The sequence below is a fragment of the Vanessa tameamea genome, chromosome Z (genome assembly GCF_037043105.1).
Source record: "Vanessa tameamea isolate UH-Manoa-2023 chromosome Z, ilVanTame1 primary haplotype, whole genome shotgun sequence".
Classification (NCBI taxonomy): domain Eukaryota; kingdom Metazoa; phylum Arthropoda; class Insecta; order Lepidoptera; family Nymphalidae; genus Vanessa; species Vanessa tameamea.
The window spans coordinates 9,170,528-9,185,802 of NC_087341.1; the positions used below are offsets into that span (position 1 = coordinate 9,170,528).

Below are 15,275 nucleotides of genomic sequence, written 5' to 3' on the forward strand. Positions count from 1 at the left end.
AATACCAAGTATTGCTGCTTGGCGGCAGAATATGTGATGAGCGGCTGGTACCTACCCAGACGGGTTTGCACAAAACCCTACCACCAAGGAAATATATATATTTCCAGTCAGCATTTTAATTTAGATGAATGCAATTCCTCGTCAAAATTCTGTGTAGACTCATGACTATAGATATCCGAAAGAAAATTATAGCAAGATTTTACTCGAATCGACAATTTTACATTTGTTCCAGCAAATTCGAATTTGAAATACTTAGCCATTTTAGCTTGATGACTTCAAAGCTAATTTTAAAATCAAACGATTTAAACGTTTTAATACTACTTTAGTGTTCGTATACTTTTTAATAAATATATCTATTTTAGAAGTAAATAAGTTATATTATAGTATTTTATTTAGTATTATTTAACGTTTCAGAGTTTGTTTATTCCAAATGAAAATAAACATGTATATGACCTGTATAACGGCTTAACGGCTTAATAACGGCTTATTGACATATGGATATGTCAGAAAAAAATTCCAATGTCAAAAAACTCGTTCACATACTTAAAAAGTCAGTAAACCTTATCGTTGGAAAACAGAATCGAATTGAACGAAGAGAGAAACAATTTTTCATCATGGAATTAACTTGGAGTTTATATAATCTTGTGTTCTCAAAGTTTAAACTTAGGAACATCACTGCGGAGGACGAAATTCACAATATACGGAGTTTTATGGATTTTTTCTATTCCGTTCAATAGACGTATTCTTAATTTTTCGCTGGTGAAGTAGCGAAATGTTTTTTACAATATAATGAATACAAAATATATACAATGTTTGAAATAACACAATTGAAGGTCACGTTACGTTCCAATTATTAATTAAGTATGCTAAAAATAAATCAACTATTTTTATATAAAAAATGGAGTACAATCTTACCAGTAATTATTATGCTACTTATCGTATATATTTTTATAGGTAAAGTTACCGCTTATAAAGTGGACAAAGGCTTCCTCTCCTCTTATTCCACCACGTTGCTCTGTTGCTTGTGTTGGATACAAATTTGGCAGAAATTCGCTAAATTTTTATCCTGCAATAATGTTTTCCTTGAAAGAAAACTCAGTAGAGCTTGATCGGATTTGAACCCGCAATTTTCAATTAAGATTCAAGTGTATATAGGTAATATTATCACAGGACCATTTTGGCTACTCGTAATCGATCATTATAATGATGACAATAATATACCAATATATTTGGAATAAGAGCCGAGATGGCCCTGTGGTTAAGACGCGTGCATCTTAACCGATGATTTCGGGTTCAAACCCAGGCAAACACGACTGAATTTTCATGTGGTTAATTTTTGCTTATAATTCATCTCGTGCTCGGCGGTGAAGGAAAACATCGTGAGGAAACCTGCATGTGTCTAATTTCAACGAAATTCTGCCACATATGTATTCCACCAATACGCATTGGAGCAGCGTGGTGGAATATGCTCCAAAAACCTTCTACTCAAAGGGAAAGAAGGCCTGAGCCCAGTAGTGGGAAATTTAGAACAAACAAAAAAAATCGTATATAAATTAATATTTTCGCATAATATACGTATAGAATATATAAAAAAATCAAAGCTAACTAAGACAAGACAGTATGTATTTGTATGGATTTATGTTTATGTTCCAATATTGCATAATCTCAATCATTGTGCAGTGCAATAAGTAAAATATTTTTAAACAAAGCTGTAACAATCTATGTTAAATATTTATGCAATGATAATGATTACTATAGTTATTATTTAGTGATGAATTCTTAATGGAATATTATATTGTAACTTGATTTGTAAATTACGTTTATTTATTATCAGAGAGTAGGTATATACGGGAAATTATCTTAATAACTAGCAGTACGATATGAAGGTTTCCTGGGAAATAGACTTTACGAAATGTGTAACGAAACAAAAATCACTTCAACAGTGCGTTTGTCTAAGAATTCGTATATCATTCGTGTAATGTTGACAATTGACTTACGGTGATACGACATTTTGATACGTGTACTTGTAATTAATTAAAAAAAATCTTTATAAAGTAGTACATATGATTATTCTGTTTTTCAAAATAAATGTGAAATCTAGGATAGGATAAATAAGAGATCTTTAAATATGTTTGTTTAAAAGCCTGTAATCTACTCTTGTTGTACATATACAATAACAGTAAATAATAATAAAACAAAGATTTTTAACTCGGTGACAAGTAGTGATTGACTTGTTTTAGTCTTATACGACCTTGAGAATTCAATTCTGAATATTTTACACTGTGTTTTAGTTTTAATCTGAAATCATCAATCAAATTATTGATCGCATAATAATAATAATATTAAAATAATCGATATAGATTTGAAAACACAAACAAGCTGTAAAGACCTCTCATTAAAACCATTATATTGAACATCACTACCTTTTACGTAATTGAGTAACATAACACATCATACGTCACCAATATCGGTATAAGGATACTCATCTATCTATCCGTCTATTGGTTTATCCATTTTATGATTCAACCAAATGCAACCGTCCACCGATCCACTAAAATTCAAACCACGTAACGAATTGTGACTGTGGAGGGGCGAGCCTTTGTCAGTGAATAAATCTGCGATGTTGCAACGAGCAGACGAACTAAGCTAATTTCTAATACGCAGTTGTTTGAATAAATTGTCTCATTGAAAATGTTTTATATAAAAATACTAATAAAATAAAACTGTTTCGAAAAAGATGTAGAAACCTAGAGTTTATTGGCCCTTCTCCAATAATTATATATATTTATGACGTCGTCAAAAATACTGCTAAAAGAAACTGAAAGGTAATAAAAGTAAATAGTGCCAGTTTCACTCAGAATGATGTAAGGATTCTAATGAACCCCAGGTTCTGGAGACCCTCATGCATCCAAATCAGGACATTATCATTAGATAAATTATTTAATTAAAAGTTTTGGGTTCTATGAAGAAACTGGCATACATGAACCCTGAAAGAGTTACATTGTTTTTGGGAAGTCGTGCTAAAGTAAACATTAGTTATTTAGATGATGAAGAGACATAAAAATCCCAAAGGTTGGATCTGTGATCTTTCAAAGCATTTGAAAATTAAATTATTAATACATTTCTACGTAAGTATATCATTAACACATATCATTTCAAATGCCGATTGTTTGTTTTAATTGCTTTGACTTTTGGATCACGAAGGAATAAAGTTAATTTTTCTTTCACAATATGAAAACAATCGTATAAGATTTTGTTACAACAAAATGAAAACCATAATAAGAACTATCTTTAGTGTTATCAATAAAGACTAAATTTATTTTACTGTTACTAAAGTGTAAGTACAATTTCTCTAAAGATTACTTTTTTTTAAATATTTTTTGAGGGCAGATTGTGAATGGGACACCTGATCGTAAGTGTTGCCAGTATATTATATTGTTATTATATTAACCATCCCAACCATCGTCCACTTGCCACTAACCTTTGAAACTAGAAGTTACGTCCCTTACGTAAGGTGAATGAGCATAAACGAAAACCGAAATACAACAATACTAAACTACTGTTTTCTGGAAAATACGTGATTAGTCTACCTTGATGGGCTTGTACAACGCCTCACACCATTCGAATTACTAAAGTACAAAGTTCTTATATATAATAATTAATGTATTCTTATCAGTATGAAGCCCTATTTCAAGAAATAAATAAAAGTGACGCTTCCTAGGGTAAGCATGATCATCATCATCATCCACATCCCATTTATTTGAAGTTTGAGGAATACCTTCGGCTATACCACATTAAAAAAAAATTAATACGCTTAATTAGTTCCTGCTCATTTCATCTCAAACAAAGTCCATCTCCATTCTCTGGTCTTGCTTTATAGCGATCCATGAATCGTCAATAAATATTGATGTAATATAAGTCATAAAACGAATTCTGTTATATAGCATAAAAGTTAGTCTATTCGAGTTCGGAGTTTTATACCAGTTTTCAATTCAAATTGGATTTACCTCGCGTTACCGAACGTGACCAACAGCCCTTTTGAACTTTCCACTTATCACTCAAACGAAGATCGAAGATGCCGTAAGAACTTTTTAAACTTCTTAAATTATATTACTTGTTGAGTAGCATACGGGGTTGAAAGTAACTTTTTAATTATTAGGGTATCTCCTTGCGACATAATGCGATAATTTGCGACTTTATTTCAATAACAATATACTCATCATCATACAAAAGACAATTATATCATGTTATAATATAGTACTCAGAATGTTCTAGATAACAAAAACAACTGTACAAGATATCAATACAAAGATAATAATAGACTAGGAAAAAAATTTAAAATGTGAGTAGATTGAGATTTATGACAACAACAGCGGCGTGTCTTGATGCTCCTTATGGATAAACGATATACAATTTGCGTTGATAGTTAATATGCTTTCTATATTCTCTTAAATCTTTGAATTTAAAAGATAATCTACGATCAGATTATTCTTACGCTGATTCTGTGTATTGTTTTTTTTTTATGGAATCGGTAAGCGGACGGACTATGGCTGACCTGATGGTAAGTGGTCACCACTGTCCATTTCGCGCAGTAACGCCGTGTAAAATTTTACATAGCCAATAGGCAACCAACCTTGGGAACTAGGATGTTACGCCACTTGTGCCTGGAACTGGAGCACACAATACTAAGTATTATTATATATATTAGTATACACAATATAAGTATGACGCATAGTTGGTATCTACCCAGACACTAAGTAAGCAGTGGTAAGCAGTACTACCAAGTGGTAGTACTGGATGTTTGGATGAATATCAGCCCAATTAATCTGACCACTGATGGACCGAGGTCACCTATCTTGCTAAGTAGATGATGCGTGAATGCGATAAGCGAAAAAAAAACATTCAAACATTTAACAAACGCATTTGAATTCACGCTTTTTTTTATCCTCATCGCCAACCACGAGATGACTTATCAAAGTAAATAAGTATAAGAAAGATCGGCGGTGCTGATCCAAACAAAAAGTAACAAAAAACAAGTAGTTATTGTTTTAGTATCAATACTTTGAACACTTAAACTTTAATATCTTATATATGTACGCTCAAGGAAAAGTTGATGTATTGCACTCACGACTTTTCTCAGAAGTTCGTATGATAGCGATGGACTTTAAGATAAGTTCCTATTGAAAAATATAAACTTCCAATAAATAACAGTATAGGATCCGTGATACGGGGATGTTTATTTTTCCAGTTGCTGTCTCGCGGCAATGGCGACTTAGACTTGTATAACTTGGAAACAGATTATTTTATTTTCTTAGTTCATCTTGCCACAGTAGGAACTACTTTATTATTTACAAGACTATTTACAGAGAAAACCCGGCTTAGCTCCGTTAAAATAAATAGATCTAAACAAATACGGTTTATTATTTAATTTTCATATAACATATAAACTTTTTCATAAACGTTGTGATAATCAAACATCTCCCGTAAACCCCAAACATGGCTGCCTATTGAACTGTCATGTCATTGAATTATGTGGATTTAATATCGAAATATCTCGATTCTACGAATTTGGAGGATATTTGGATATATGTCGACTAAAAAATAATTATTTTTTAACGATCTTATAATGTATTGTGGATAGGTTTCAATCGGGACTATTGTGGACCTACTCGGATTTATTAATATAGATAAGAAAAAAGAGATGTCAAAACTATTTATACCGGTGACATAAAACCAAACATTGTCAGTACATAAATAAAACCGTTTTCTGCTGTCAGCTACTTAAACATTAGTTACTTTCAAATTTATGTTCCTGTACTAACACGTAACTTACGAGCAGAAATAAAAGACAATCACTCAAATCTAAGTATATTTTTATACAGAGCTTTTTTTAATATTTTCGAATTATCAGAGCTTTTTTAAATATTTTTTTAAGGAACAATTTTGAAATCCCATTTTAGTTATTCTTGAGATTCCAAAACACTTCAGTTCAATCTATCAACTGATTTTCATGCGGTTTTCACTGATAAAACGAGTGATAATTGAGTTTTTTATATATAATTTATAAATATTTTGCATCAAATGGCTAAACTATGACGATGTTTTATTCACAAAACTGTTTTTACATGCCATATGGCTGGATAAACCCTAGGAGATAGATCAAAACAATGGACTAAAAAAGTGAGGAAGATGTACCTTTAGTACATTTACATAAAAAGATTTACAGAGAAGTCCGCAATATCATGAATTTATCTTCATAATTACTATTTTTATCTTCTAAAAATTAGTAAAAAACTTTACGTTATTGGTGAGGACATTTTCTCCAAACTATTTATTGGAGTAAAGGTCCTGAAAATTCCTTATTGCTATAAATATATTTTTTTTAACCCTGGTTATTTAATATAGATCAAAATTGTCTTTTACAATAAGGTCAAATTTTAGGCGTGTTATATATCGTAAATGAAGCTTCTAGAGGCTGTTTGATATTTTTGTTTTAATCGTCGTCCAATTAAATTATTTTAGTCAATTTTTTATATATAACCGTAATCGTGTTAATTTAGCAAATCCATTTTGAAGAACTATATGACTTTATGTCTTACATAATTTTAATAGAATTAAAAAATATCTGTAACTGTTGAGCGTTATCTACATTTCGAAAGGTATTTTAAAGACTTTCATTTTCATATCACTCGATAGGTGTTCGTGAATTTTTGTTCCATTAGAAATCCGATATAGCGACTTATAACAAACATGGCGGTTACAAATACAGTCCTTGATACGTCATGTTCATAGACAAGTTACTACCACAATGAAAATGAAACTAACAACCCATTTTATCTCAAATTTTATCGAGCCTTTACTACAAATTCATTAAAATTCAATTCAAATTCTATAGTCTATTTTCGAAGCATATATCTCACTTTATTTGTCAATCGGTTAAAAAAAATACGTTACGCGTAACTAGCAATCAACCCCTATTTCGCACGGGTACAATATATTATTAAAAATAATATCTTATAATAAATAATAAAAATAATAAGATTTCAATAGCACCTAGGACTAACGGATTTGATCAGTCAAATAATTTTAAGTATTAGATCATTAGTTCAGAAGTATTATAATACTTAGATCGTTACTATATATAAGTAAACAAAATAGTTACATAACACACATACAGAATTAATAATTCTGAATTCCTCTTAATTTATTAATATAATAATTATTATATATTTAAAATAAATATTAGCATTACTTACATATATTTGATAAAATGGCACAGGAAACTAAAAATGCACGTTATTTATTGTTATAATAACATAAATAAAAAACATACATAATCAGCCTGTAAATTTCCCACTGCTGGGCTAAGGCCTCCTCTCCCGTTGAGGAGAAGGTATGGAGCATATTCCACCACGCTGCTCCAATGCGGGTTGGTGGAATACACATGTGGCAGAATTTCGTTGAAATTAGACACATGCAGGTTTCCTCACGATGTTTTCCTTCACCGCCGAGCACGAGATGAATTATAAACACAAATTAAGCACATGAAAATTCAGTGGTGCCTGCCTGGGTTTGAACCCGAAATTATTGGTTAAGATGCACGCGTTCTAACCACTGGGCCATCTCGGCTCTCAATTGTTATAATACGACATCAAATTAAAACTCACTTCAATAGAAATTTTGATAAACTGGTTATAAAAGAATGCATGAAAACGTAACGAATCGCCAGAACGATTATAAAATGTTATTATTATTCGATTAACGGTTACGATTTGGTTCTAAATGGTAATTTATGTATTTACTGATATCATATCGATCATAATAGTATATATACTGTAATTATAATGATTTAAAGCAAAAATGACTGGCAGTTCATAGAACGTAACATTCAATTAAATTCATAGAAATGGTCAACATTAAATTCGTATTCATGTTATTAGTACACCCAAACCTGGGATGACACATTATGAACAATAACAAACAATACCGAAACAACTTAAGTATCGTTAATCTCAAATTACTGCAAGTCAATGGCAATTACGTGAAAAATATCTCACTGAAATGCAAGGAATTGAAGAAAATATGTCGATTTTAATCCAAGCCGATAGACCGCTGGAATCTAGTTCTCTACAAAGTAAACGTTGTGTTTTCTATTTGTTGTTTTTTTTTAGTCGATTATAGATTCGGCGTCGCTACATTAGCGATGAAATGGAACGGTACAACTGTTTCATTGTATGAAGTCTAAAATTATTCTGATAAGTGTAAGTAAAAATATAGGGAATATTAACATTTTCAAAAGCAATTACACCAATTTCACGATATGAACACTCAGAGGGCACGCTAAAGATGAAAATCTCTTCATATTTAAGATTTCATAAAAATCGCTTACACTTAACAGATTAATTTAAATTTTCAAAGGAATCCATGAATAAATGTGTTACGTATGACTCGCAATTTATATTATACGAGTATATTAATAAAATTTCACGCATTCGCTTTCATTACCCCCCCCCCTTCCTTAAATTAATTTTAATCAATTTAAGGAAGGGGTTCGGAATATATTCCAGAACGAAACTCTGATGCGGATTGGTAGATAGAGATGTGTGATTATTTCATCTGGATGTAGAGTTTCTCATGGGTAACGATGTTTACCTTCACCGTCAGACACAAAGTTGCGGTCTTTGTATTCTAGTATATACTAAACGTCATTTTCCTTAAATAAATCGATATTTAAAATTACGCTATAGTGAAAAATACTTTTGTAAAATTGTTTATATTTTACAAAAAAAAAAAAACAAACAAACAAACAATTTTGCAATCTCTATAATTAGTAATAACATGTAACTACTTTGGATTCATGTTTCCGATTAGCATTTTTCAATTACTTAGCAATTTCTTACACGTGTACTTACGTGGCGTCGACGTTTCATTTTATGTATTTTGTTTGTAGGGCTAGTAACCGTACGACTTCTATCAGTTTCAGCTTTTTCTCCTTTCTGTCGCAGATTTCCCGATCTAATTTCTGTACATCTCATAATTTTATTAATTTGATATTGCTTCGTTTAATTACAAAAATTAAATAGTTTGCGATTATTTTATATCCATACTATATATGTTATATATATTTAGAAGGAATTAAGCGACATTCGCATATACAAAATAACGTACGTAATGGCAGTAAATACATTGAATAACGTTACGAGTCGTGTAATCGATAGAGGTAATAAGGAGAAATACATCTTTTAAAAAATAATCATTCCAAGTTTGAGTTAATTTCCAATCAGTAAAATCGACCAGTGACTAGTATTTTCAAACTTGTTTATTTTTTAGGTGCAATTAAAACATCGTTATTCTCCAAAAATCAACGAAAAACAATTCATTGCCAAGATACGATTAACATAATAAAATTATACAGTTAAAATTATTCTATAACTGGTTATTAAAAAAAATTTCCGATGTATTAATCGTCTGGTTTACGAAACGTTTATTACATAAAAAAAAAAAAATGTTTAATACATTCGATATATTTACGTAACAATATATGAAATTTTCACTAAATATAAGAAAATTAAATATAAAACCTATTATTGTGACATATATATGTCGTTGAGCTCAGCTTACATCAGCGTTCAATATACTTTTATTTTATATTTATTTTTAGCCGGTAATCCGCTTTAAGCGTTTCCCCCACATGAAGTTTGGTATATGTAGGACTATCCGGTGCACTAATCACCGGAATACCCATTAAAAAAAATCAACGGTACCCTCTCCCTGCCGCCGGCGGGAGTCACGGGATCGCATTTTACCGTGTCGAGCTTTCTGGGTACTGTCCTAACCCTTTAACATCATATTTTTTGGTAACGTGAAGTCGAATGTCATTACTAGTCAACTAAAGGACTATATGGTTTTTATGATTTATATGACTTTAATTGCTATGATATTGGAGGATTATATTCTATCCCTTTTTTATTGTAAAATAGTTTAATTCACATTGAGAATATATGTTTCTATGTAATGTGAAAATATAATAATTATAAACAAAACACAATTATTAAAATGTTTTTCGAATTATTTTACATTCGGAAAATATAGTATATAATAATATTATTATTTATTGTAATATGTAATCAAATTACGTAAACATATTCTCTTGAATATATAAGTTAATATTATTAATATTATATATAATTCCTAAAACATGTATTTTATTTTTATTTTTAAATGGAATTGAAATCCAATAAAATGCAACGCCGTATACGTTTTTTAAATATAATTTAATTTCTAGAACACGTTCACAATTAAGATAATAATGAACATTGTCCAAATAGATAAACACTAGGATCGTTAAAATTCAATTATAAAAAAAAAAAACTTACTTAATGATATCACGAACACAACACTCCATGTAAGATAATTCATATTTCACTCTCAGACTCAATTGTGATATTAATATAAATTTGATATGGAAACGCTGTAGAGAACTACACATAAATGTCTTAAATAAGGAACAGTGAGTCTCTTAGAAAGGCGCGAAGCGTGACATCACCAGTAAAAAAAAAAAAAAATATGTGTATTACAGCGTACAATGTAAGAGACGACATCGTAGTTTTACAGTGTTAACATGGATTGAATAACACTTATTTTCCTTTACAAATTTGTAATTACGAGTAGCTGTTCTACACCGATTCTTGTTACTATTATTCATACAAAGGGATTTTAAAGTAAATGTGAAACCAGATGTAACCTTTATAAAATAATATAATAAAACCTTATTTTATTGTTAAATGTTAGTATTAAAATATATAAAAAATATTTGTTTCGACTGTATAGTAGAGAATATAAATTTGTAAATCCAAAGTAGACGTATACAATGTATAGTAGGTATTAAATTATTTACAATAGTGCCACGTGAAAGATATGTAATATACTTTTTCATGTGCATAATCTTAATCACATTTAAGTTAGGTGTTTAATTAATTATTCCTTAGGACAACATTATCTTTTAAAAATTAAGATTTTTGCACCTTTTTTGTGCGATCACCAGCGTAATACTCAAGTCATACCGGCTTAAGGTAAATTCTGTTATAAGACCCAATTAGATAATTTTTATTATTCGTATAAATTAAAATATTTTTAATTATGAAAGATAAATTAATTAAACATTCGATACGAGAGTCTTCTGTGGCAGAACAGGGGAATGTTGCATCTAGTCATTGTTGATTTTGATTGAAATTGTATACATAATTATAATACACACATGCATGTTAGATTATTAAATGTGTGTGTAGTAATTTTAGTATTACCAAATTGTTTTTTTTTTTGTTTTAAATCAAAATGTCATGGCATTCATTTAATTCTTATATTTAATGGCGGCCATTATCCCCGAGGGTCATGCGGGGTAATAATAGCTCGCATACACTCTTTTACATACGCTCTTTTACACTTCTGTATGATATTGAAACAAGTATATTAAATCATTACTTGGTGGTAGGTCTTTGTGCAAGCCCCTCTGGGTAGGTACCACCCATTCATCAGATATTCTACCGCCAAACAGCAGTACTCAGTATTGTTGTGTTCCGGTTTGAAGGGTGAATGAGCCAGTGTAATTACAGGGACAAGGGACATAACATCTTAGTTCCCAAGTTTAATGGCGAAGTGGCGAAGTAAGGGATGGTTAATATTTCTAACAGCGCCAATGTCTATGGGCGGTGGTGACCACTTAATACCAGGTGGTCGATTTGGCGGTCCGTCTACCATTTACATAAAAATAAAAACAAATCATAAACAGTCCACAGTCAGTTATTGAAAATAATTTAATTTATGACTAGATGAATGTATTTTACAATTATTTGTTCTTCGCTCGTTAACACATACACTCTATATTCTACAATTATAAAGTGTATGTAATAACTAGCTAAGCTTTCGCACACATCGTTTTTTTTAATTCTATTATCCGACCTAAAGCTTAAGCGATGTTTTGTTCACAGAAGAATAATATGATATTTATTTTTGGATTGGCAATGGTAATAAATACTTCATAATTTTTTTTTGTACTCTAAATACCTGTCAAAGCATGAAGTTTCATAGATCTATAAAAATAAATACTTAATATATCAAGAAATCACAAATTAGTAAAGTCATGTAGAATCAGTAAAAAAAAACTAGCTTGAAAGGTTCAGTAATAACAGCATTTACCTTATTTAAATAATAATTTCATTAGAAAAAAATTAATTCAGAAGGCCTAGCATTCTTATCGGTGTTATAATGACTAATGTCAAATGAATAGACACAAATAAGAGACTGTTGTGATAACTAAAACTAGGTCAAGTACGTTACAAATACATTGTTTTCTATTCACTATCAACCCGCAGCTATGTCCGTGTCATCCTGACAATCGGTATATAAATAATAATAATCTATACCCAATGATAATAAAATAATTAATTCTGACCGACTATCAACGCACAGACATAATACAATTAGTCTTGTAAGCAGACTGGACGCATCGATTCCAAACTATTTTTGGAAAATTTAACTTTTTAAAGGAAAAAGGTACGAGTAATGTTACGAAGTCGGGATGAATAACTAGTATGTTTATTATCACTTTTATCTCATCATTAATTAAATACTTCGAAGTATTACGAAAGTAATTAAAACAGGCGATTTGACGAAAACACGTGAATATTTATATGTACCAAGTTTTTAAATAACTGTGACGTTATAACGTGGAAATATTTACAAATAACCAAATAACGATTTCTTGTATTCTAAAGTATTCGATTAATATGATAGTAACGGAATATTTATTAGTTACCTCCGTGCACGGAATGTGTTACGAATGTTTATGTACTAATCACCTTCAAACAAATTAACTACTCAAAAATCTATATATTTGTTCTATGAATAACATATTAAAAAAATATTTTATTTTAATATATTTTTATGATAATAATAAGTTAAATAATTGACTTAGTTTAATTAAAGGGGTTATTTGTGAATTAAAAAAAATAATACAATATCTGTTATATTTTATATTACTGACAGATAATATATGAAAAGCAAAAATATATTTTTATAATTACTTGTATTTTAAAACATTTTCCTTAATGATATTTGGTTACTTATCTTCTTGAAAGTGTGTCTTCTTAATTATGAAATGTAGAAAGGTATTTACTAATTATTAAACTCAAAATAACATTTAAAACCGATCTAAACACAATCGCTATATATATCTATAGGTTATTCCAATCAAAGAAGGAATGGCAATAAACAAACCTTAGATTTATGTATGCCACTCGATTTACTACTAGTATAGCTATATTATGCGCCACTAGCAGCTCATATTTAATTATTATACAATATCATTTAACTTAACCACTTATATACTTTTTAATCTTACTTTCTATGATAACGGCTTCGTAGACGTTCAAAAGACAGTTTTTACGCAAATCCAAAATGAAAAACATGGATTATCGAAGATCTTGACCAATGATATCGCGTCAATTCGAAATGAAATGTTGGTGTTGAGTTTGGAATAGTTTGGAATTGATGTCTTGCGGTTGGAATACACTATATACAAACTCAATCAAGCTGACCTGGGTAAGTACCATCAATGCATCAAATATTCTACCGACAAACATGAATACGGAGTGTTATTGTGTTACTGTTTGAATAATGAGTGAGCTAGTGTAACTGCACATAACATCGTCTCATAGGTAAGACGGTCATAGGTAATATAAGGAATGATTAAAATGACTTACATAACAATGTCTATGGGCAGTGGTAAAAGTATAAAGTATAATCCAGGCAAGCACCACTGAATTTCATGTGCATAATATGTGTTTATAATTCACCTCGTGCTCTGCGTTGAAGGAAATCATCGTGAGGAATGCATGTGTCTAATTTCGACGAAATTCTGCCACGTCTGTATTCCACCCGCATTGGAGCAGCGTGGTGGAATATGATCCAAACCTTCTCCTCAAAGGGAGAGGAGTCCTTAGCCCAGCAGTGGGAAATTTACAGGCTGCTAATGTTAATTAGGTACATAGTTATTATTAATTTAAAGAAATGCGATCGTATATTTAATATTTATTATCTATCTAGTCTAAGTTCGCCAATATGTAATAAAAATGCATTCGTATGTTTATATTCACTTTACCTAAAGCAGATTTAAAATATTGTGTACTAGATTCTATAAGTTTCATTACGCGGATTGCGTCTTTTCCTGCCCTTACTTTCATTTCATTTGCAGTCGTGCGGAACTTAATATATTTCTGTCCGTACATTTCTCGTCTCACATTCTATAAAGAACATACTATTTGAAATATGCATCTATTTTATTAATAGGTATAGTTCTATACGATTACATTGTATGTTTCTAATAAATTCATACTAATGTATTATGATGTCTTAAATATTGTTAATTTTTTTACAACAATAGGTTATTTGACTGGTTTTTAAAATCCATTTTATATTGTTTAGTAGAGGTTAAGGAACCTAGTAAAAGTTGTTTTTTTTTAACTCTAGTACATATTTGCTGAAAAATATCAAATTAAAAATTACATATTTAGATAGCGCGCGAAAACGCTACTTCGACAATATAGCGTTGCAATGGGGTTGGTGACGTCACTTGCCTGTATTGTAATCTGTGGCACATATAATCTATATACAGTAGGCAAACGAGGTTAACAAGCAAGTGACATCATCATAAACCCGACCAATCAGGAGCGTTTTGTGTCACGTGTCAAACGTTTATAAAATGCATTTTTATTTATGAATTTTTGAATAAATTAATTATTATTTTCAACTTTCGTTAATAAATAACCATTTTTAAACTCATAATATATACTGATTAGAATAATTGACACTTTATTTTTCGCATTGTCAAATAGCCTATTATTATTATTATTTTTTTTTATGTTAGGGGTGGCAAACGAGCAAGAGGCTGACTTGATGGAAAGTGACTACCACCACCCATGGATATCTGCAACACCGGGGGGCTTGCAGGTGCGTTGCCGGCCTTTCAGGAAGGAGTTCGCTCTTTTCTTGAAGGTTCTCAAGTCGTATTGGTTCGGAAAAACCGCCGGCGAAAGCTGGTCCCACAGAGTGGTTGTGCGAGGCAGAAAATGTCTTACAAATCGCGCTGTTGTGGATTTTTGGACATCTAGGTGGTGCGGGTGATATTTGGAATTTTGACGAGATGTCTGAAGGTGAAATTCAGCAGCCGGGATTAATCCGAACAATTCCTCGGAACATTCCCCGTGATAAATTCTGTA

At 30.7% G+C, this 15,275-nt stretch overlaps 1 protein-coding gene across 2 annotated transcripts in view; it reads right to left on the bottom strand.

Moving 5' to 3' along the window:
* T (tan) overlaps positions 1-15,275 on the bottom strand; it is a 51,388-nt gene that overhangs the window by 33,030 nt on the left and 3,083 nt on the right. The window contains exon 1 of one of the 2 annotated variants that reach the window (XM_026644766.2): positions 10,377-10,434. The exons of the other annotated variant lie outside the window; for it this stretch is intronic. Within the exon in view, the coding sequence (XP_026500551.1) occupies positions 10,377-10,419 (43 nt within the window). The 5' untranslated portion in view covers positions 10,420-10,434. Of the gene's footprint in view, positions 1-10,376; positions 10,435-15,275 lie in introns of those variants that run through there. 2 annotated transcript variants of the gene reach the window in all.